The 21,009-nt window shown below is 34.5% G+C and overlaps 1 protein-coding gene across 2 annotated transcripts in view; it reads left to right on the top strand.

The window, feature by feature from the left end:
* anln (anillin, actin binding protein) overlaps nucleotides 1-19,801 on the top strand; it is a 39,379-nt gene extending 19,578 nt beyond the window's left edge. The window contains exons 10-25 of one of the 2 annotated variants that reach the window (XM_028818138.2): nucleotides 429-643; nucleotides 808-956; nucleotides 1,259-1,397; nucleotides 3,277-3,412; nucleotides 6,587-6,772; nucleotides 6,892-7,018; nucleotides 8,691-8,739; nucleotides 11,429-11,482; nucleotides 13,699-13,749; nucleotides 14,036-14,071; nucleotides 15,814-15,835; nucleotides 16,005-16,117; nucleotides 17,696-17,782; nucleotides 19,114-19,221; nucleotides 19,303-19,475; nucleotides 19,667-19,801. In XM_028818138.2, the coding sequence (XP_028673971.2) occupies nucleotides 429-643; nucleotides 808-956; nucleotides 1,259-1,397; nucleotides 3,277-3,412; nucleotides 6,587-6,772; nucleotides 6,892-7,018; nucleotides 8,691-8,739; nucleotides 11,429-11,482; nucleotides 13,699-13,749; nucleotides 14,036-14,071; nucleotides 15,814-15,835; nucleotides 16,005-16,117; nucleotides 17,696-17,782; nucleotides 19,114-19,221; nucleotides 19,303-19,475; nucleotides 19,667-19,781 (1,760 nt within the window). In that variant the 3' untranslated portion in view covers nucleotides 19,782-19,801. The remainder of the gene's footprint in view (nucleotides 1-428; nucleotides 644-807; nucleotides 957-1,258; nucleotides 1,398-3,276; nucleotides 3,413-6,586; nucleotides 6,773-6,891; nucleotides 7,019-8,690; nucleotides 8,740-11,428; nucleotides 11,483-13,698; nucleotides 13,750-14,035; nucleotides 14,072-15,813; nucleotides 15,836-16,004; nucleotides 16,118-17,695; nucleotides 17,783-19,113; nucleotides 19,222-19,302; nucleotides 19,476-19,666) is intronic. The other variant, XM_028818139.2, reaches the window with a different exon arrangement.
* Nucleotides 19,802-21,009: the final 1,208 nt, after the last annotated feature.

Raw genomic sequence — 21,009 nt, 5'->3', positions numbered from 1 at the left:
GGCTAAGGGATTTAAACCTCTTTAGTCTTGAACGAAGAAGGCTGCATTAAGACCTAAACCCAGGTTTTCAGAATTCTCAAAGTCATCTGTAAAGTTGATCAATCAGTTAAATAGTAAACCACATACTCAAGGACACTACGGAAACTAAGGGGAAGTGCATTTAAAACTGAAACTTGGAAGGACTTCCTCACCTGAAGGTTTGCAAAACACAATCAGAATAACTAATCATGTAGTTAAAGCAGAACCTCTTTAAAAGTATCTGGGTGTGATAATTGGGAGAAATGTAGCTATCAGCTAACTTAATGAACCTGAAGGACTAAGTGGACTCCTGTTTGTCAAACCTATGGTCTTATGTCTGTCATGTTTTGTAACACAGCTGTATGCTGGGGTTTATTGTGTATTTTATAATACTAAACATCTGTTTGCAGAAACGGAGGATGATGTAAATAGTTCAGCCATTATCAAAGACATTTTTAATGATGTTCATGAGAGATCTGAGCAAGACGAAAGCAAAACCTCAGTTGAAATCCATGGCCAGGGAGAGGAAGAAGAGGAAGATATGAATGATAATGAACTCAACATTTCTTCTATGTCTCTCACACCATTAGTTGAAACTGTTGCTTCTGTGGTAACAAGTCCAGAGGTAAGAAACAATTCATAATACTATTGTGTCTGAAGAGATTTTTCAGATTCTCTTGATTTGTCTTTACTGTTTTTAGTAGATACATGTGGTGTGTCATGGACATTAAAATCCACATTCACTTATTATACGCTTCCCTTTTAAGTCAAAATGTTGCTTATGCCTAGGTGGCATCGCCAAGAAAAACCGCTGGTGAATCTAGTGAAACACCTGAGAGGAAAACAAAAGGCACAAGATACCAAAGGGCTCGAGTTCCTCGTGCAGCATCTGTGGATAGCCTTGATTCTGTTGCAGAAGAAAAAAGTCTCCTCTACAGGTGATTGTTAGTTGTTTTGCAAATAATAGCAGAAAGTGAAGGATGAAAACACTTAATCAAAATAGCTTTTGAGGTGGGTTGGAAATATTTATAGAGAAAATATTAAACATGTACACAAATCTGCTTCAAACGTATAAGTATTAAGTACATTTTTTTAAACAATCTTGTTTTTGCTTTACACTTAATATATTAACTGAACAATGCATTGTTTAGTTAATGTCATTTTGTGTTAAATTGGGTATTTCTTTCACTACCAATATTGACTTTGCTCTGGGTTTTCTTCCCCTCACCGGCCCCTAAAGTATTGATGCCTACAGATCTCAGCGATTTAAAGAGGTTGATCAGCCCCAAGTTAAACAAGTAATTGTTCGTAATGAAGATGTTTCTCAAAGGCTAGAAGTGAAGAGTACTGCACAAGTGAATATCAAACAAAAAATAAAGGTAATTTTTCTATTATATCAGGAAAAATACTAATACCCTAAGTTCTTGTCTATAAGCCGGACTCATGTATTAGCCGGAGACCAAAAATCATACGAATTTTTAAAATAAAATCCTATCATAGATAAGCCGGACTCATGGATAAGCCGAACGTACTATAACCTATAACTAATAGAAGGGAGGGAGGTCAGTGGTCTCACTCGCGCCCATTTAATTTCTTTAAGGGGGGAGAGAGTGTGAGATATTGCCGTCTCTCTCACTCCCCGCATGGCGCGGTTGGAGCGGCCGGAGCGCGTTCTTTCTGTTCTGGGCGTCGCCGAGTCAACACGAGCGCGTAGCGGTCATTTAAATTGTGATTTTATATGTAAGCATATTTAAATATATATCGCGGATTTCTGCGGACAATGGGTCTTTTAATTTCTGGTACATGCTTCCTCAGTTGGTTTGCCCAGTTGATTTCATACAAGGGACGGACGCTATTGGCAGATGGCTGAGAAGCTACCCGGCTTACTGTTCTCTCTCTCTTGCGCTGACTATCTGTGATCCTGACGTATGGGGATTGAGCAGGGGGGCTGTTTGCACACCTAGACGATACGGACGCTCGTCTAAAAATGCTGAAAGATTATCTTCACGTTGCTATCTTTTGTAAAGCTGATTCCTGAAAAGACATGCTGCACAGTGCTTCGCATACTTAAAAGCTCGAAGGGCACGTATTGATTTTTGACTGAAAAACAAACTCCCTCTCTCTCTCTTTGTCTGCTCCTGATGGAGGGGGTGTGAGCTGCCGCCTTCAACAGCTTTGTGCCGCGGTGCTTCGCATACTTAAAAGCCAAACAGACATATTGATTTGTTTGCTTCACTCCTTTGAAGAGGAAGATATGTTTGCATTCTTTTAATTGTGAGACGGAACTGTCATCTCTGTCTTGTCATGGAGCACAGTTTAAACTTTTGAAAAAGAGACAAATGTTTGTTTGCAGTGTTTGAATAACGTTCCTGTCTCTCTACAACCTCCTGTGTTTCTGCGCAAATCTGTGACCCAAGCATGACAATATAAAAATAACCATATAAACATATGGTTTCTACTTCGCGGATATTCTTATTTCGCGGGTGGCTCTGGAACGCAACCCCCACGATGGATGTATAAGCCGATATTCTATTTTTTCATTTTCACAACTTTTTTCCTTAGATAAGCCGCGGCTTATTGACAAGAACTTAGGGTAATACAAATATTGTAAACATTAAAGGCAAACACACGCTCCGAGTTGTACTCCAGATTCATAAGATGTGCTAATTATTTACATATTCATTCAGTTTTTAGGTAATAAGTTCATCATGCCTAAAAGCCCTTGTCTGAAGTTTTTTTTTTTTTTTTTTTTGTTTGTTTTTTTTAAAGATTATCTTCTAAAATGAAGTATTACTGTAGATGATAACTGAAAGCAGGTTAAGTACTAAATGCATCCAGGCAGTTTAGCAAAGGTGGTGTATGTGTGTTTTTTTTTTTTTTTATAAAGAGATTTTGAGAGTAAGAATCTCTACATCCAAGACTTGAAGGTTTGAAAATGTACATTTAGTGTATTTCAGAACATTCATGCTTCCTTAAGGGCTCCCAGTGGTAATGAAATAAACATTTTACAATGTTTTAAAGGAATGATTGAAATATTCTCATTCTTATTAGACTGGTGTGCAACACAACGTCCCTGAAAGCATGATGTTTATGTTTAGAAAGATGCAAACTTTTTTTTAATAGTTACATAATGGGTCATTTTCCTAATGTTTAAGTTGGTGCCCTAATTTTGATCATTTATTGTATTTTTATATTACTTTGTTTAGACACTCTGTGCCTGGTAATTATATTTCATGTGGTACTTTAAAACTTCTGCAGATGTTGAATAATGAAGTAAACGTGCAACAAACAGTAATTCATCAAGCTAGTCAAGCTTTAAATTGTTGCTTTGATGAAGAACATGGCAAAGGATCACAAGAGGAAGCAGAAGCAGAAAGGCTTCTTCTCATTTCTAGTATGTATTGCAGCTTTGTCCTTTGTATAAATATTTGCATGTTTTAGAAGAAATGTTTTCTCGGTTGCATTAAATTAAATTCCTGCACATTTCATATGAATATTCTTTTTTAAGTATTATATTGAGCCTCTTCTGGAGTTCTATGTCTTGACATAAGTCTTCCCTGACATAGGCTACATACCCTTGAGTAATGCTCCTTCAAAACCATATTAATGCATGATGCATTTTGAAAATCTAGTTAGATGAAGGTACTTGATTTAAAAATAAATAAATAAATAATAATAATAAAAATAATACAAAAAAAATACTGAAGAAGTATAATTGTTCAATATATTGCTGAGAATACATATCTAATCGAAATATAGCTTCTCTTGTATCAGGACCATCAAAATAGCCAATTTAAATTTGAATGTTTATATTGGAAATGTATTCATTCAAATGTAGTTTAAAAATTCTGGGTGTAACATGTATGTTATTCTGCCAAGGGTGAAGCTAACATTTCTATTTGTGTTCATTCTTGTATTTTCAGCTTTAATACATTTATCTCGGATGAAAATGTGTTTAATATTGTTAAGGTTTAAGTTTTAAATGGCCACCAGTCAGCCCATACTGCAGTAATATTTTGGCTCTGGCTGACAAAGTGTTATGCTTGAAGGTTAATAAATTTATTTTGAAGATTTAAATTTGATTGTCCATGCACAAGCAGATGCAGTTCGAGGAAAAGCAGTGGGCCATACATTTGCCGCTGTGTGCCTTGTTCTGAATTTACTGTAATGCAGAGATGTGTGACTGTTTTTATTTTGAAAATGATTTGATTTACATAGTTATTCATTTGTTGCCAGCTTCTATACTATGCTAACACAGTCTACAACATGGAACATTCCTTAGTCTTTTATATACGCAGAAACTAGGGCACTGCTGAATAACTGAATATAATACATGTCATATTCTAACAATTGAAGTGTGATTCATTGTTATTGTTTGGCAGACTCCTTTATCCAAAATAGCTTAGATTCAGTATAGATATAATAATACATTAGAGTGATTATCAGAAAAGCGCAAAGTTAAACAGAATAAAAGTTTAATCTAGCATGCTAGAGCTGGTTGATGGCTCATAGGAGTAATGCAAGTGTAGATATTGGAGGAGAGTGGAAAGGTACCTAAATAATCCAATGATGCTTTATTCATACATACTGTACATCATGTGACGGTGTGTGAAATGTAAGAACTTAATACTCAGTCAGCACTCTCCTCACCAGCCTAGGGTTTTTTTTTGTTTTTTTTAGTGTGTGTGTGTGTATGTGCATATATATAATATAATGATGCTCTTGTGATGCTCTGCTCTTATATTATACTAGCCAATCCGTGGCGTAGCATGCCGCATAATTATGTATTGATGGGTGAACACTTCCTGAAAGACACAGTTGTCCAAATTGGGTTGGTTTTCAGGATACGACTGTAGGTGAATGAAAAGATGTAACTCTGGAGAGGGCAACATACAGTATAGACACTGCTAAGACCATGGAATACCCCTCGCAAACTGTTTTACACGCCACATACAGTGATTCACATCCGTGACAAATATGATTCTTCTTAGATGGTGCTGGCGTGTCCACCCTCGTTCTCGAAGCATACACACCGCCTGGTCATTTGCCCGCTCGCAAGAGAAACTCGCGGAGACCCGCCCACCAACTCTAAAACCATGGCATGTAAAACAGTTTGCGATGGTGGACGCGGTCGTGCGTCATAACCGAAAAGAACACAGTGGAACCTTGGTTCATGACCATAATTCGTTCCAAAACTCTGGTCGTAAACCGATTTGGTTGTGAACCGAAGCAATTTCTCCCATAGGATTTATGTAAATACAATTAATCAGTTGCAGACTGTACAAACTGTATGTAAATATATTTTTTTTAAAGATTTTTAAGCACAAATATAATTAATTAAACCATAGAATGCACAGCATAATAGTAAACTAAATGTAAAAACATTGAATAACACTGAGAAAACCTTGAACAACAGAGAACACACTGCAATAGTTTGCGCTATAGCGCTACCAACTGCTGGCTAAAAACACTTTTTTTTTTTTTTTAATGAGTTTTAAGCACAGGGAAAAAAATAAACATTTGAAAAAATCCATAATTTAATAAACCACCAAGAAAAGTAACATTGCAACAATGCACACTACGAACCGATCGCTGTAAACAGAAGTGAAAACAAAATTGAGCCCAGTGCATTCTTTAACTGCCTTCCTACTTTGAGTCCAGCCCCCTCTCTCTCGCGCTGCCTGTGTGTGTGCGCGCCTCTGTCTCTCTCTGGCGCTGCCTGTGTGTGTGCGCGGCTCTCTCTCGCGCTGCCTCTGTGTGAACCGAGGTTCCACTGAGGTTGACTAATGAAAAGTCAACGTGGCTCAGAGGTGCATGTGGAGTCTAGCAGAGACGTACGTGAATGATGCCCGGTGTTCTGAGTTGCTGCGTCCGAGTTGGTGGGCATGGCTCTGTGAGTTGTCATCGTATCCAATGGTCTTAGAGTTGGTGGGAGTGGCTGTCTTGCGTGCTTTCCATGGGTGGCTACTTGTCGGCGGCTTAGTGAATTTTATATATATAATAAAAATATAAAAAATAGCAGAGCATCACAAGACTACTCCCCACCTCCTGCACACTTTTAATTAGCAAACCTTTATATTGGTACTGAAAACAAAACAATGTTCAGGGTGTATTAAAGATTATTACTTACTATATCGCGGTTTTTTTTTTGTTTTTTTTTGTAAAGACCTTAACCTCTCCTTGCTGGTTTCCTATGCTGTAGCTCATAAAGGAACATTTATATATTCCTTCAGAATTGTTAATCTATGTTCAAATATATTCAAACTAATGCATATTTTTAATATGAAACATTCAAAACTAAATGCCCCCCCACCCAAAGTGACCACTCTTAAAAAGACTGATAGAAAATAAATTTTAATAAAGCTGAAAGAGCTGGCGCTTTGAGCTATCTGAAAACAATCTGTTACTTAATTAGTATTGCCTACATATGTACAGTGGGTTGTACAGTTTCTTTCTCTTACTACTCTTTTTTTGAAGAAATCAGCTTATTGCAGGTTAATATTTACCTGCATTTTACTTGTGTGTAAAATTGTTAACCTGTGTGTGGTGGTGTTTTTTTTTTTTCAAGCTGAGAAAAGGACTGCATTGCTTGCAGAGATAAACAAATTAAAGAATGAAGAGCAAACTGGGGCAAAAGTTTTGGGTTCTGCTAAGGAACAAAGCTGCTATTCTGCATCTAAAGGCACAATATCTTTGTCTGAGTTACGCCTACCTCTTAAAGCTGACTTTATTTGCTCAACTGCAAACAAAACAGGTAATGGCATGTTCAGTTATCTCTTTATTAAAATTATGATAGAATTCCTTATACTTGGAATGAATACATTGGCATGTTTATAGGTTGCTTAAGGTTTAACATGATTTTACTCTATTTAGATGGAGCAAGTTACTCATTTTTTATTATGATCCGTGCTGGAGCTGAAAATATTGTTGCCACACCTTTGGCCAATCCCCAGAATGCACTGAGTGGAGACGCACTCACATTTACAACTAAGTTTTCCCTGTAAGTTACTATTTCTTTTGTAAATGTCATAAAAAATACTAACCTTAAATTCTAATGTAAACTAGTCAAACATTTCATATGTGAAGTATGTTTGGGCTGGGTGGTAGTTTTTAAAACATTCTTTTAATAAACTGTTTTACTTTAAGAAAAGAAAAAAAAGCCTATATATAGCCTATAATAACATCTATGCGTGGAAGTGTGTGTGTGTCTGTCTGTCCGGCCTAGAAGTGAAATGTGGAGTCTGGGTAAGGGCTCCACCTCTGAGGAAACGGAAAACTCACTTAGCTGCTAATAACGCAAGTGAGGCCAGCATGTCTGCAAAACGAAACCTCAGAAGCAAGACAAAGTCACTTAGCCGTGAACATCGGCAAAATGGCATCCCTTTTATTTTATTTTTTCCTCCTGCTGCTAATGCACAAGCGATGTGAGCACGTCGGCAAAAAAAATCCTCCTAGGAAAGAGACACCCAGAGTAGTTCCTTTCAATTACCTGACATCTCTACATTTCCTTTTTTTTTTTTTTTTTCTGGCAATTTCAATAGTTTCTAGGACCCTGGGCTTTTTATAGCACAGGCTTACACAGCTAGTATGTGTGTATGTATACTTTTGTTGTTAGAGAAATGGTGAAAAGTACTTTTTTATAATTAAGCCTTGTTTCATATCGATGCATTACAGAAAAAAAAAAACAATAAGACAGCTTGTAATTAATGCGAAGCATTTTATTTTCTTTTATGCCATATATATTGTGGATAAATATTTCTGTATGTATTTTAAGGACATTTTCATCTATTTTAGTATTTTATGGTCACTGAACAATACGTCTACATAATTTTAATTTTGTTAATCTGAAATAAACCGTCAACACCTGTGGCCTGTAGTTTAGTTATAAAAAGCTAACTTAATATAGGACATAACACTTCTGTTTGTCTGGTTATGCAGGAGATTAGTGTAAAGAGTTTTTTGCAGGGACCCTTTTTTAAAAAAAATAAAAAAAAAAACCTTATTGGAGCATCCCCAATTCTACCTTTCACAGCAAGGCCCCTAACTGTGTTTAGTCACAATATTTTTTGGTAGACATTCTGAAGTGTTATTGTGAGTAAAAGTCACTTTAATAACTTAAAGTTGTTTTTAAGAAAAAAAATACTTTTGTATTAATATTCTATGATGTTGAAGGGAAATACACTAGCAAGGATATGCATGTTTTAGTTTGTATTCCCTCATTTTTCTATGTGTCCTTTGTCATCGGCACAATGTTATAGTGTTAAGTTTTACAATTGCCTTCTTAATACGTACCAGTAATTTCACAGAGCCTAGTGATGTTAAACATTGAACCACAACAAAACTTCTGCATGTTAAACATCATGTGTTTTTTTTTTTTTTTTTCCATAAATTATTTGCTGCATTTAAAATGAAGTCTCTGGGATGTTATCTAATTATTACAGTACTTCTCACTGGTTCATAAACGTTTGGCATTCTTAATTCAGCACTTCCAAATGCCACACTGTTTATACATCTTTACTATGAATGTAGTTTGGTCAGCCTTATGCAGTCTAGCTTTCATGTATTTATTTGGTTTTACTCTATTAAACTTATCTATTAGTGTGAATGAGTTAGTATAAATGCTTTTATGCTTTAGACAAAATATTACAATTTTAATGACTTTTTGTTTACAGCTCAGAGGTGTCAAATGACTTTGAAATTGATTTGGAACTTTATAGCTTGGTAAGTATCCTGTTTTCTGTTTTGTAACCAATAAAGACATCTTAAAATCTTCCTATTCTTACAGTTTCACATCTGTGAAGGTTTATTCATAGCGTCCTAATAATGCTTACTTTTTGTAGTTTGTTCATTGCATTAACTTTGAACATAGATATTGTATCTCTGTTTTTAATACTAAACATAGATCTGTGTTATTTAAACTTGGCAATTATATAGCCAAGAATGTTCAGTCTGACTTAGTTCTTTTCTTAGAATTCTTTATCAGACATTTTAAAGTAAAAAATCTGTGTGCTTTGAACTAAACTACTTTTGTAAAGTGTGTGTAAAAATTCTGAAAAGCTTTTTTTTTTTTTTTTTTTTTTTTAAAGAAAGATGCACCTATCCATGTTTTCAAAGTTCTGTTAAAATGTTAATTTTATTTATAATGAAAAAGATGACAAACTCCTTCATAGGCAAGCATTATGAATCCTTTTGTATTAAGACAATGGACGAGTCTTGGCAAGAGAATTTCTTTACCGAGCTTAGCCCGCAGTTTTAATATTGTGTCTGTCAAATATAGGCATGCAATATAGTTTATACCTGACATTTGGAAACTTTTTTTTAATTTTTAGAATTCTTCCATACTCCACTACCCTAGACATAAACCAAAAAGCATTTGGCACCAGAGCAGTAAGGAATGAATAACAGACCGAGTAAAGAATGGCACTTGCTCATGTTGTGGGAGCCTTTCAGCTGCTTTAGAGTACTGGAGAGCTTCAAGGCCGCAAGATTATCTGTGATAACTGTTGCATTTTAAAGATGGTGGGAGTGTATCACCTTAAAAGAAATTAAATTAAATTCTTTTAGTTCTCTTTTTATACATCATATCCTCACATGCTTATATATCCTTTATGCATAAATGACATAACAAAATTTTAGTTCATTAGGTAAACAAATATGTATAAATAAGTTATTTTACCCTGTGAGGTATTGCTTCAATTTAAGTATCATGGCTAGTGGCAACACTTCCTTGAATTGAAGCTAAAGTGCAAAAGCCATCTAACCAATCTAATCTTGGGTTTTTTATATCCGTACTTTTTATTAAGCCCACATTCTAAGCCAAGAGTCAGACTAGAGCAATAACATCAGTCTATGGCAGTATATAACATTATTATGTTTTTTTAAAAATGGACAGAAAAACATCATAAGGAAACTGAGCAAATAACAATCCCCGTCTCCATTTCCATGTAAATTTCCTCCATGCTTGTATGTTAGACCTGGTGGCTGGTCACTGCCATGCCTATGGAAGGCATTTGAGTCAATCCTGTTGTTCGTGAACCCTGTCTAACTCATCTAGCAGCGTGTATGGAGGCATTATTCCCTGAATAGGGAAAAATCAATGGTCTGTAAAATGGTCTTGTGTTCCTTGGCCATAGAACAACAATGAAAAGCAGTTATCCAGTCTACAATATGGCTCTCCATAGAATTTTTGGGTCCCTCGCCTAGTTTAAGTTAGCCACAGAAATTGTGAATTGAAGGCGTTCTTTGGCTTGATCCAAACATAAGAATGTAGGAAATAGGATGAAAGATGATGCATCAGGTTGTAACAACAAGGGGGATTTGAATGAGAATGGGAGCCCTGCCAAAAATTATCATTTTATGATACTCTTACTGTTTTTGTTGAGGCTGAGTAACAAAGGTACAGATTAATTCTGTGGTCATTTCTGAATCTGTATTTTAGTGGCAATTGGATACTGTCCTGTGTATTGGCTGTCTATTCCCCCTGCTTAAATGCCATAGTGTATGAAAGTATTGTTTTAGTCTGTGAAACAGCATATATAACACAGATGAGGTTCTCTTTTATTTTTGAGGTTTAAAACATGCATCTTCCATTTTCTCATTGCCACATTCTACGCATTGTTTTTCCGGATGAACATTTATTAGTTGTCAGCCCACTCCTCTGACTGAAGATGAAAGCAAACCTGTTTTGTTGGAACAAGTCACAGACTAGTTGGTCTCAGTCACTAGCTATGTCACATTAGGCAATTGGCTTCACAGGAGTTTGCTGCCATCTACCTCTTGCTCTCTCTGATTATGGAAACGAAGGCTACATCTGAAAATCGCTGGAAAAGTTGCATAATGTGACATAGGCTTTAGATGTTTTACCATAAGCCTGGAATGCTTATGCAGCTCAGAGGATAAAAGAGCGTTTCTTTAGAGTGAATGGTAATTAAAGTTCTTTCTTACTGGAGAGGGTAAAACCACCTGAAAATTACAACCCTTGAGTCATTAAAAAAATTAAAGATAAATTAACATGATTTGGTTGAAACTGCTATACTGTCGTCCTGCAATAGCTTGTTACATTGCCAAAAATTAGAATTTTGAACATGGACCAAGTTAGTTCTTGCAGTAAAATATTGCAAATAAAGATAATTGTTCAATATTACTGGCAAAGTGATACTTTCAAAAACCTGTGAAATTGTGTATTTTATACAATTGTTTTAAGTATACCCTATTTCTGTTTTATGTTGCAGTAAAACTTGTTAATGTGATCAAATATATTCTGGTATTAATTGCTTATTTAGGAAACTAGCTTAACATTTTTAAATTATCAACTGCTGTTGTATATTTTGACTGCATTAGCAGGAATCACAAACTTCAGATCTGCATGTAATAGTGTGGGTTTTTTTTTTTTTTTTTTTTTTTTATAAAGGTACAGAGACGAGAGGTTCCATTTGAAAAGAGGAAAAAAAGCAGTAAATCAAAGGTAATAATAAAAGTGAATATCTAGAGCACGTGTATTTATTCTAAGACTTTTAATCCTATCCAGATTTCACTTGCCATATATTAAAAAGTGAGATAAAGTAGTGCAGAAATTTGTTTGAAATTTTAAATTAAAACTTTTTAGGTTATATTTAATTTGTCCCTAAAATTTAATTTTATGATGATCTTACTAATTAACAAGCTTTAGCTTTAATAAATCTAAGTAGCTTAATAATTACCTGGCTAGTTTTAACAAATAGTTTGAAAGCTTTTTACAACATTTAAAGAATTCATTAATGTTAAAGTAGTTCAGTTTTAAATGTCTGCATGAAGACATTTTATGGGGGTGAATGCTTAAAATTAAATATATATAAATAACCCCTAGATGGAGTATCAAAAGATGTGTTCATAAATGCTGTAGAAATACAAGTTCAAATTAATGGGATATTTTTTTAGTTTCCCTCCACACATACCCCAAGCTTACTTCATGAAAAGACATTCTTAAACATAACAGGCCTGTAGATCCAGTTTTTTTCCCTCAGTACTTTCTGAACACAGATGAACAAGAGGTAAATTTATATAGTTTCTACAAAAAATATCACCTGAAATCTGTAAGTTTAAGATTTTCTCAAACTGATTTTGTGCCTTGGCAACACACTTATTTTGTAATTTAACATACTCAAGCCCTCTTAATCCTGTGCAGAGTTGAATTGGGCTGATATCTTCAGAAGCAACATAAATGCAAATTACTTTACAAATGTATTTCTGAAACCTTATTACTGTTCTTATAATTAAAACAAATTCTGGTTTTGTTTATAATGTTTGTAACATTTTGATAGAACACATAAAAGGTTGTTAAGAAACTTAAATTATCATCACTTAAGTGAAAAGAACCAACATGTTTATAATAAATAAAGGTAGATTACTGACCAATGAGGCTACAGTTTTCTTAACATGAGCTTTGCCTTTTTTTGCTTTTGTAATCTAACTTTTATTAAATTAATCCTTATTTGATGTGTTCAGCTCCTGAATCGTTATTAATCATAAACCATTTTATAGTTTGAGAACACCTGTTTGAACACAGCTGTTTCGATATATTATCTTGGATGATGCTGTTGTACGTCAATAATAATGTACGTTAAAGCCTAGCAGTTACTATATACTATGGGTTGTCTGCAGTTGCTTTAACACACTGTTTTCCTAGTTTTCTTTATGACTATAGTTACTAATCTAGTTAATTTCATTCAGAATCCATTTGCTTTAGGAAGCAACTTGTAGCAGTATTCATCAAGAGGTTCCAAATAAATATTAATGCTAACAGCTAAGCTCATTTGCAAAAGATTCATTTCAATGCTTGTTTGTAAATGGCTACTTGATGAAATTAATATCAGTCACCAATTTGGTTGCAATACATACGTCCCATCTTTATATTTATATAAAAAATAAAATAAAAAAAAGTCAATTGGTAAACTGAAAGTGTATAATCCTGTATGCTACCAAGCTGTTCATTTTAAAATAGTGTAGAATGAATTCTAAATATAACCTAACATTTGTTATTCTAAAGCAAAATTTTGTGTTTACACTTCATATAATGATGACTACATTTCTTTAACAAAAAAAATGTAAGGTACAACTTGAATACTTTTGAAACCTCTTATCCGTGATTAGTTATGTATGTCTCAGTTGTTGTCACCAGAACGTAATCCTTCAGTCTGTTAACATATAAGCATTTATGTATAAAATGTTACAGTAGTTTGTTTCCAATAGTCTGTAAAAGCCTATTTAGCAGATCCATGCACCTTCCCCTTTGTGCTGCTGTATGTACTGCTGCCACTAAGTGGTGATGAATACACCAGAGATGTGGAAACTTCCTCCCCACCCCCAAATTGAAAATAAAATAATAAAGCTTAAAGTTGGTGTTGATTAACTCACTGATGTGCCTGAACTGACCTCCACTCTTCCTGACCTAAGCGGTTCTAGTTTGCATCAAAAATGCCAAATCAAATAGAGGTCTTTAAAGTGCATGAATATAAGTACTTCTTTTTAATGTCCATGGAAATGACTTGAAACTTTGGCATCTTTCCCATTCTTCTTTTTTTCCCCTTTTGGAGGATTTCCTGTGAACTTTACTTTGTTGTATTACTTCTGGCACAAGCTGTTTAGGCATTTTCCTCCTATACGGGAAGTAAATTTAAACCTTAAAATGTCTTTGTTGTCTAGCATCTCTGGAGAATGGCAAAATTTCATCTGTCCCATGCAATGTGCTTTTTGGTACGAAGTATTTTTTGACACCTTAATTTTTTTTTTTTTATAATAAGCTCACATCTGGGATGGGTTCTTTTTTTTTTTTTTTTAATGACCCTGGTTAGTACTTTCAGCTCTTAAGGAAATCACCATTTTTGTTGAAGAAAATATAATGAATTACTATTAATGTTTAGTTACTTTGTCCTAAACCTCCGCATGCTTCTTTAAATTTCTTAGTTATAACTTGCATTTTTGCACTGTAAAAGAGTGTAATGAAAGTTAATTAACTCTGTATTTTGTTTCCCCCCTTTAGGCAATTACTCCAAAGCGTCTTCTTACTTCAATCACTGTAAGTAGAAACACTTGGCAAACTTTACTGTGATTTTTTTTTTTTTTTAAATATTTTTAATATTTTTCACTTAAAACTTTTATTTTGATTGACGAATTTTATGAATAAAGAGTTTGGTATTTTATGGAATCAAATCTTTAAACATGTTAAATGAGTACATTTCATTTTTTTTTTCTCCAATTTACAAGTGCAGTTCTTGTAAAAATATTTGTAAAGAGAAAATTGCCTGCTTCTGAATGATAACATGCAATTTCCTACTGCAAAAAGTATCGACCACAAAAATGACATTGGGATGGCCATGTAAGCAATTTTAATGAGAACTTGCCATTTAGACCAAATTAGTTTGTCAATCCCGATTCAGGTAATTTTTGGAAAATTATATTATTCTGTTTCCAAAGTACTACTTTCTATCACACTAATGCACTTGATAATTTATTTCACGTTTTCTCTGTGCGAAGAAATTAGTTTCTCACATTAGTGTGAAATCTTCTCTTAATCTGTTTTAATATGGTGTCCTCCATGCACTGGTTGAAGAAGCCATTTTAAAATGACAGTTCTAATTGGATTCCAATTCCCTTCTAACATCACTTTTGGCATGGCTCCTTTTGACATTGCCTAAACTAATGAAGCTTCATCTCCTTCAGCCATATCCAATGTAGTTCTTCTCTGGACCTTCTCTACTGTTTTATACTATCTTTGTAGAATGGAGGCCAGATGCAGATGTCAGAGTTGAGTTGTGTTATTTTGTACTTGGCATGTGGAGCTACTGTATATCTAACATCATACTGGACTCCTTAATCACTTCTGCACACTGTTTACATGTGGAGAATAATACATTGCTGACTGATTAGTGTACAATTTATGGGGACCCAAAATAATTTCACCATTGGGTCAGCATTATATTTTATATGTTATTAAAGTCCAATCAATTAGTGTTTGCCGAAACAAAACTAAAACAATTTCAGCCTTAGGTCAGCATTATATTTTATGTTGTTAAAATCCAATCAGTGTCTGCTGAAATAAAACTAACACAATGTTGTTCCAAATAACTGAGATCCAATTGCAAATGTCTGAGGAAGTTGGAATTCATAACTGCAAAACTGTAGTTGTGTTTTGATGTGTTAATTTTGTACTTTTGAAACCATGACTGCTGTCTTCATGAAGAATTACTATATTATTTATAAAAATGTGCTTTGTAGTTGGTGTTTGTCTTTGACACTGAGTAGTTGCCCTATTTCTTTATGAAATATTTTTGTTTGGAATGGATTCTATGCAGTGTTCATTTTTAATTACACATTTAAATATATAAAACCTTTTAAATGAATCTGAAAACTTGATTTATAACACATAATTTTCTGATGTATTAAACAACAGTAGTATATTATGGATTAGTGAGATACCATGGTGTTAGGTGTTACTGCATTAGTGTAGTAAATTTTTTAAAGCAACTGTAGTTTAGGGGTAAAAGCAGCAGCTGCCGCCTCAAACTTTCAGTACTGGCATCTTAACTTGCTGGTATGTCTGCAGGGTCCTCCACTTTGGTTTCCTCCCATACTCCAAAGGCATGCATGCGTTTTTGGTGTCTCTCTGTCTAGTAAAGGGCATTGCTCTTGGAACTACCTACAGTAGTAGTAGCAGCAGCAGTAATCTCAGAAATTTGCTAATTGTACATATGTTTTTGTTAAATGCTAATAATTATAATCTCATTTTTGTATAAAATGTATTTTTTTTTATTTCGACAGAAAAGCAATCTTCATACACCAGGTGTGTCTAACTTTTATTCCTGTATCAGTTTAAATCTTTGTGTGTTTCAAATATTTAACCTTAGCATGTAAGAGGTTTTTTTGTAGTTATTTTATTTGTTGCACATGTCGTCTTAGCTTTTTTTTTTTCCCTCCTCCACCCCCTTCTCTCCCCTCCCCTTCATTTATAGTAATGGCGAGCCCTGGTGGTCCTAATGCAGTTCGCACCAGTAATTTCACTCTTGTTGGATCACACAGATTAACACTAGAGTCTATCGGAAAAAATAAACTAACTCTGGATAAGGTTGGTATAAGATGAATAAAGAATTACTGGTTTATGTCTCATATTGGATACTTGCAAACACATATAGTACATTAAATTGGTCATGAAATAGTTTAGATTGGGGGGTGGGGTTATTTATTTTTTATTTTTTTTGCATCGTTATTTTTTCTGAGGAAGCCTCATATTGCGGTAGGAGTTTGTCTTTGTTGTGGACATATTCTTCACAAAATTGCAGACTTGCTCACTGTTAAATCCTAATTAACAATACTATAACTTGTCTAATGTTCGTTATGTTGTTACTCTGTGGTTTGTGTGGAATCCATACTCCCCTCTCAAGGTGCTTGCTGTTCCTGTTATTAAACAGCATCATGTTCTATACAAACTGAACAAATACTGACAAAGTGACAACAACATTGCATGTATTTAATATCCTTTATTTGCTCAACTGAACAAAAAATGGCTTTTAAATTGGGGTGAACAACATCAGTTCTGGAGGGCCACAGCGGTGTCAGGTTTTCATTACAACCCAAGTGCTTTATGAGAAATCATTTAATGCTGATAAAGCACTAATTGCTCAAGTGACATTTTTTTGCTTCATTTTCGTTGTCTTGCTTGTTAACATTTTGAAGCTTAAATGGCCTATTTTAGTCTTAAATGGCTGCATTCACTGTTTATATCCCATTGGGATTAATAAAGTATCTATCTCTCTATCTCTCTATCTCTCTATCTATCTATCTATCTATCTATCTATCTATCTCTCTCTCTCTCTCTCTCTCTCTCTCTCTCTCTCTCTCTCTCTCTCTCTCTCTGGTAGCAATAATTTACACTATTGTGTGTTTACTGAGCACAATTTGGTTTAATAAAGTACTCGGAACTTAACATTACTCCTCTGTTTTAGGCTTCAAATCATTTGGGTTATATCATTCGAACCAAAAAAAAAATGTATGAGTTAAGAATGATCTGAGAAAACACTGAGTCAAGATATTAAATAAGACCTGTTATTGGCAAAGACTTTTTTCTGATTAAGCAGGTAGGTTGGTAGAAAAACCAGCAGCCCCTGTGGCCCTCCAGGACAAACGTTGACCACCCTTGATATAATCTGAAGTAGAATCTGGTAGCTGCCACAACTGTCACAATAACATGTACAGAAAAAGGCCTCTAAGAGAATTTTACATTATTGATTCAAATACGTGAAGAGCAGGCCTCTTCATTGTTACTGGCAGAAAGTTCAGGTTTGTTTCAGCCTTGTTATTTAGTTGTGTGTTTTGTGGGGTTGTTGTACTTTTTTGTTCTTAATGTAAGAGGTACTCCTCTTTAACTGTCATCCTTTGAAATAGTGAAACTGTCTCCTCCGTTTAAAACAAGTACAGGTAGGCAATGTGACATAGTGATTAAGACTTCTACCTCAAACCCTGAGGCTGAGGGTTCAAATCCCGCTACTGAAACTGTGTGACCATAAACAAGTCACTTTATCTGCCTGTGCTCCAATTGGAAAACCAAAAGAAATGTAACCAATTGTGTATCTCTATTCGTGGTTAAAGAATATAGACAAATAAGTAAAATACATTTTTTTTTTAATTATTTTATTTTTTTCTACAGGTGCCATTTTTATCTCCTATTGAAGGCCATGTCTATTTAAAACTTCAGTGTCAGGTTGGATCCTCCATTGAAGAAAGAGGATTTTTGGTAAGTGCATAAACATGTGGCACATTTAGCTTAAGTTTCCTGCCATTCTAGTTGAACTGCAATCATGTGGCTATCACATTAGTCTAGTATCATGTAGAATGGTGGAAGGGAAATCATAAGACTAACAAAATGAACACAAAATTCCAACATATTCTCTGCTTGGGATGTCACAGGCAAAATGAAGGAAAGGGTTTATCTAATCCAAGGTGAAAGCAACGTTTAATTAAAAGTATGTTAATGGTTTTAATGTGGAAGCACATTTATGGAGGTGTGACGGGCATAGAATCTGGAAATTTTGAAGCCATACTTGATTGATTTAAAAGGAGTAGAGATGATTTTGACCTTCTGATTTCATGGCATGTTAATTGAATGTTCATAATGTGTGGGAGTGATTGACTAAAAATAAATGTCATCAAAATAACTTAAGTGATAGCTTTATGCAGAACATTGGCTGCATTAATATTGTATTCCAAATAGCCACTGCCAAGACCCATGAGGAAATGATTTGCCTTCAAGGAGATACTTGTGAATTGGAGTGTCTGTTGAAAAGTACAGCTTTTATCCCATGTGGATGATTCCTTGTATTTGCTGAGGAGTTTTGCGTATACAGTACTCGTCCTTTTATTGTAAGAAAAAACAGTTCTAGCACACAACCAAGCAGCTGAGGATGTGTTACGTGAATATATATGATGTGCATGTATGGGCCGTTTATGACCCCGTAAGAGAAATCAACTGTATTTCACTAGTTTGGATCATCTCCTTCTGGTCCTTTGGTTATGCTGGTTATAGTTATTGTTTCAGAGTGTGTAAGCTTTAACTTCAGTGTTGCAGTTTTCTTTCAGGGTGTTTATTTACATGTTATAATGACTGTGTGTTTGTAATTTAGTTCTTTTCCTGATCCACTCTGTTTTGAATGGTATATTGCCATTTTTTTTTTTAAGCTAAACAGTTCAATTTTTTTTTTTGAAATCAGGTATTCATAACACTGGCAGTGTGTGTTTCGATCCATGTTTGTGTGTTGATTTAAAAATATTTTTATCATTGAGTCTTGTTACAAAACAGCAGAAGAGTGTAACGTTTATGTAGCCATCTATACTGAGGTGCAGTGTAGCCTCCATAGAACCTTCTTCAATGGTAAATTGTCCCCAAAAAAAAAATCTGGCAGGTTGTGTGTTTCAGTGTTTACAGTATGTGTAGCCATTACTTCAGGAATTGTTTTACGTTCAGCGTGCATGCTTACATATGTATGTTTTTGTAAATGAATATATGTGTATTAATATGTTATATGCTAGCACCTCCCAAAAAACGTGAATATTTTTTGTTTGTTTTAGACAATGTTTGAAGATGTCAGTGGGTTTGGTGCATGGCACAGAAGATGGTGTTTACTTTCAGGTTACTGCATTTCTTACTGGACCTACCCTGATGATGAAAAAAGGAAGGTTTGTGCTGTTTACACGTTTTTCATGCCTACATTTCTGGGTAATGGACACTTACCTATCTTTCTTTCTCTAACCCCAAAGAGTCCAATTGGTCGTATAAATCTGGCCAACTGCACTAGTAAGAAAATTGAACCAGCAAATTGGGAGTATTGTGCTCGTCCCAATACCTTTGAATTAATCACAGTAAGGCCTCAAAGAGAAGATGACAAGGAAACACTAGTTAGCCAGTGCAGGAACACACTCTGTGTCACAAAGTAAGAATTTTAGCTTTATTCTTTTTATATAAAACTAACCTATGGTTTACTGTGAATAATGCAGTAATTTATGTACCCTTCCAAATTTAGTCTGTGATTGTTAATGTATGTTTACTGTAAATTAGAAGTTTTTTTTAATTTTTGAAATATGTAACAGACCTTTTTAAAGAGTATGAATCATTCTGTTTCAGGAACTGGCTATCTGCAGATACAAAAGAAGAACGCAATATGTGGATGCAAAAACTGAACCAAGTTGTAATGGATCTTCGCATGTGGCAACCTGATGCCTGCTATAGGCCTGTTTGAGCAGTAAACTTTTAAATTTTTGTTTGTATCTTTTATCTCGAAACCATTACAGTACACACTTGAGTCATCAATTATTTTTCCAAAGATACTAACTGAAGTTTTTATGCTGCATGTTGATGTTCATTACTATGCAACGTTTTACACATTCTGAAGATGCATATTCAGTCCGTTTTTTGTTGTTTTCAAAGTTAAGGGAACTCGCTTAGGATGACTGCTAACTATGCTTTTGTTCCTGAATCCTTGCTGGTATTTCACAATAATGGTATATATTTGATGCCAGTTCATAATCTAGATGTTTTAAGTCATTCATTAAATCCATTTCGAAAACTACCAGTACAATTGATAGAGATTTGATCGGTCTTAAATCGGATTTGCAGTAGTTCACGGTTTCATGGGCAATATTGAAGTTATTAAATGGTTCTGATATTTTCAAACGATAGTCCTGATGACTCCTATCCAGTCGAAAGCCGTTGAAATTGAGGAAATGTGACCTACCACAGATTTAATAGGTTGGAGTCCAGATAATGCAGCATTTTGCACAAATGCACTACAACTATTTAGAACATTAGGCACAAGCTCAAAACTTTATTTTTGCACATTGTCCTCCTGCAAACTTGGACGCCTTCCTTTGCAGCTTTTTACTGAATTGAAATGTAGCTATTTTCCCCAAGACCATACAGAATTGAATATATTATAGTTTTAATACGCTACAAAAGCCTTTTCATTGCATTATGTTTATATGTTTGTTTTATTAATATGGGTGGCATCAGTGCTTTATTTAGTAGTATTTGAATATTATAGGCCTTGGAAATACTACAATTCACATTGCTGCTAGATCTTTTTTTTTGTTAGTCTTTTATGTTTCGTCAGGGAACTAGTTCTTAAAAGGTGTGTGTGTGTGTGTTCTGCTTTGAGACCTCATCCTATGCATACTTTCTTGAGGTATTGTTTTGTGCTTTCACTCCAAATGTAGATGTTTAACCTTGTTTTTACTGTTTTATTTTAAAATATATTCTCATTTTAATTTTATATAATATGTATTAAGTATTTTGTAATTACATGCAAGAGTAGTAGAAAATAAAATATGGAATTATGTAAAAATAAAGGTTTCTTTAAAAATGGGGAGTAGATGTGTATTATTACCAGAGTAACTGTACCACCCATGAATCAAATTAAAAGGAAAAAAAAAAATACTAGCTGTATGAAACCCAAGTCATCAACACAGACT

Source organism: Erpetoichthys calabaricus, chromosome 13 (assembly GCF_900747795.2).
Source record: "Erpetoichthys calabaricus chromosome 13, fErpCal1.3, whole genome shotgun sequence".
Classification (NCBI taxonomy): Eukaryota; Metazoa; Chordata; class Cladistia; order Polypteriformes; family Polypteridae; genus Erpetoichthys; species Erpetoichthys calabaricus.
This window is presented reverse-complemented; position numbering and strand designations above follow the sequence as displayed.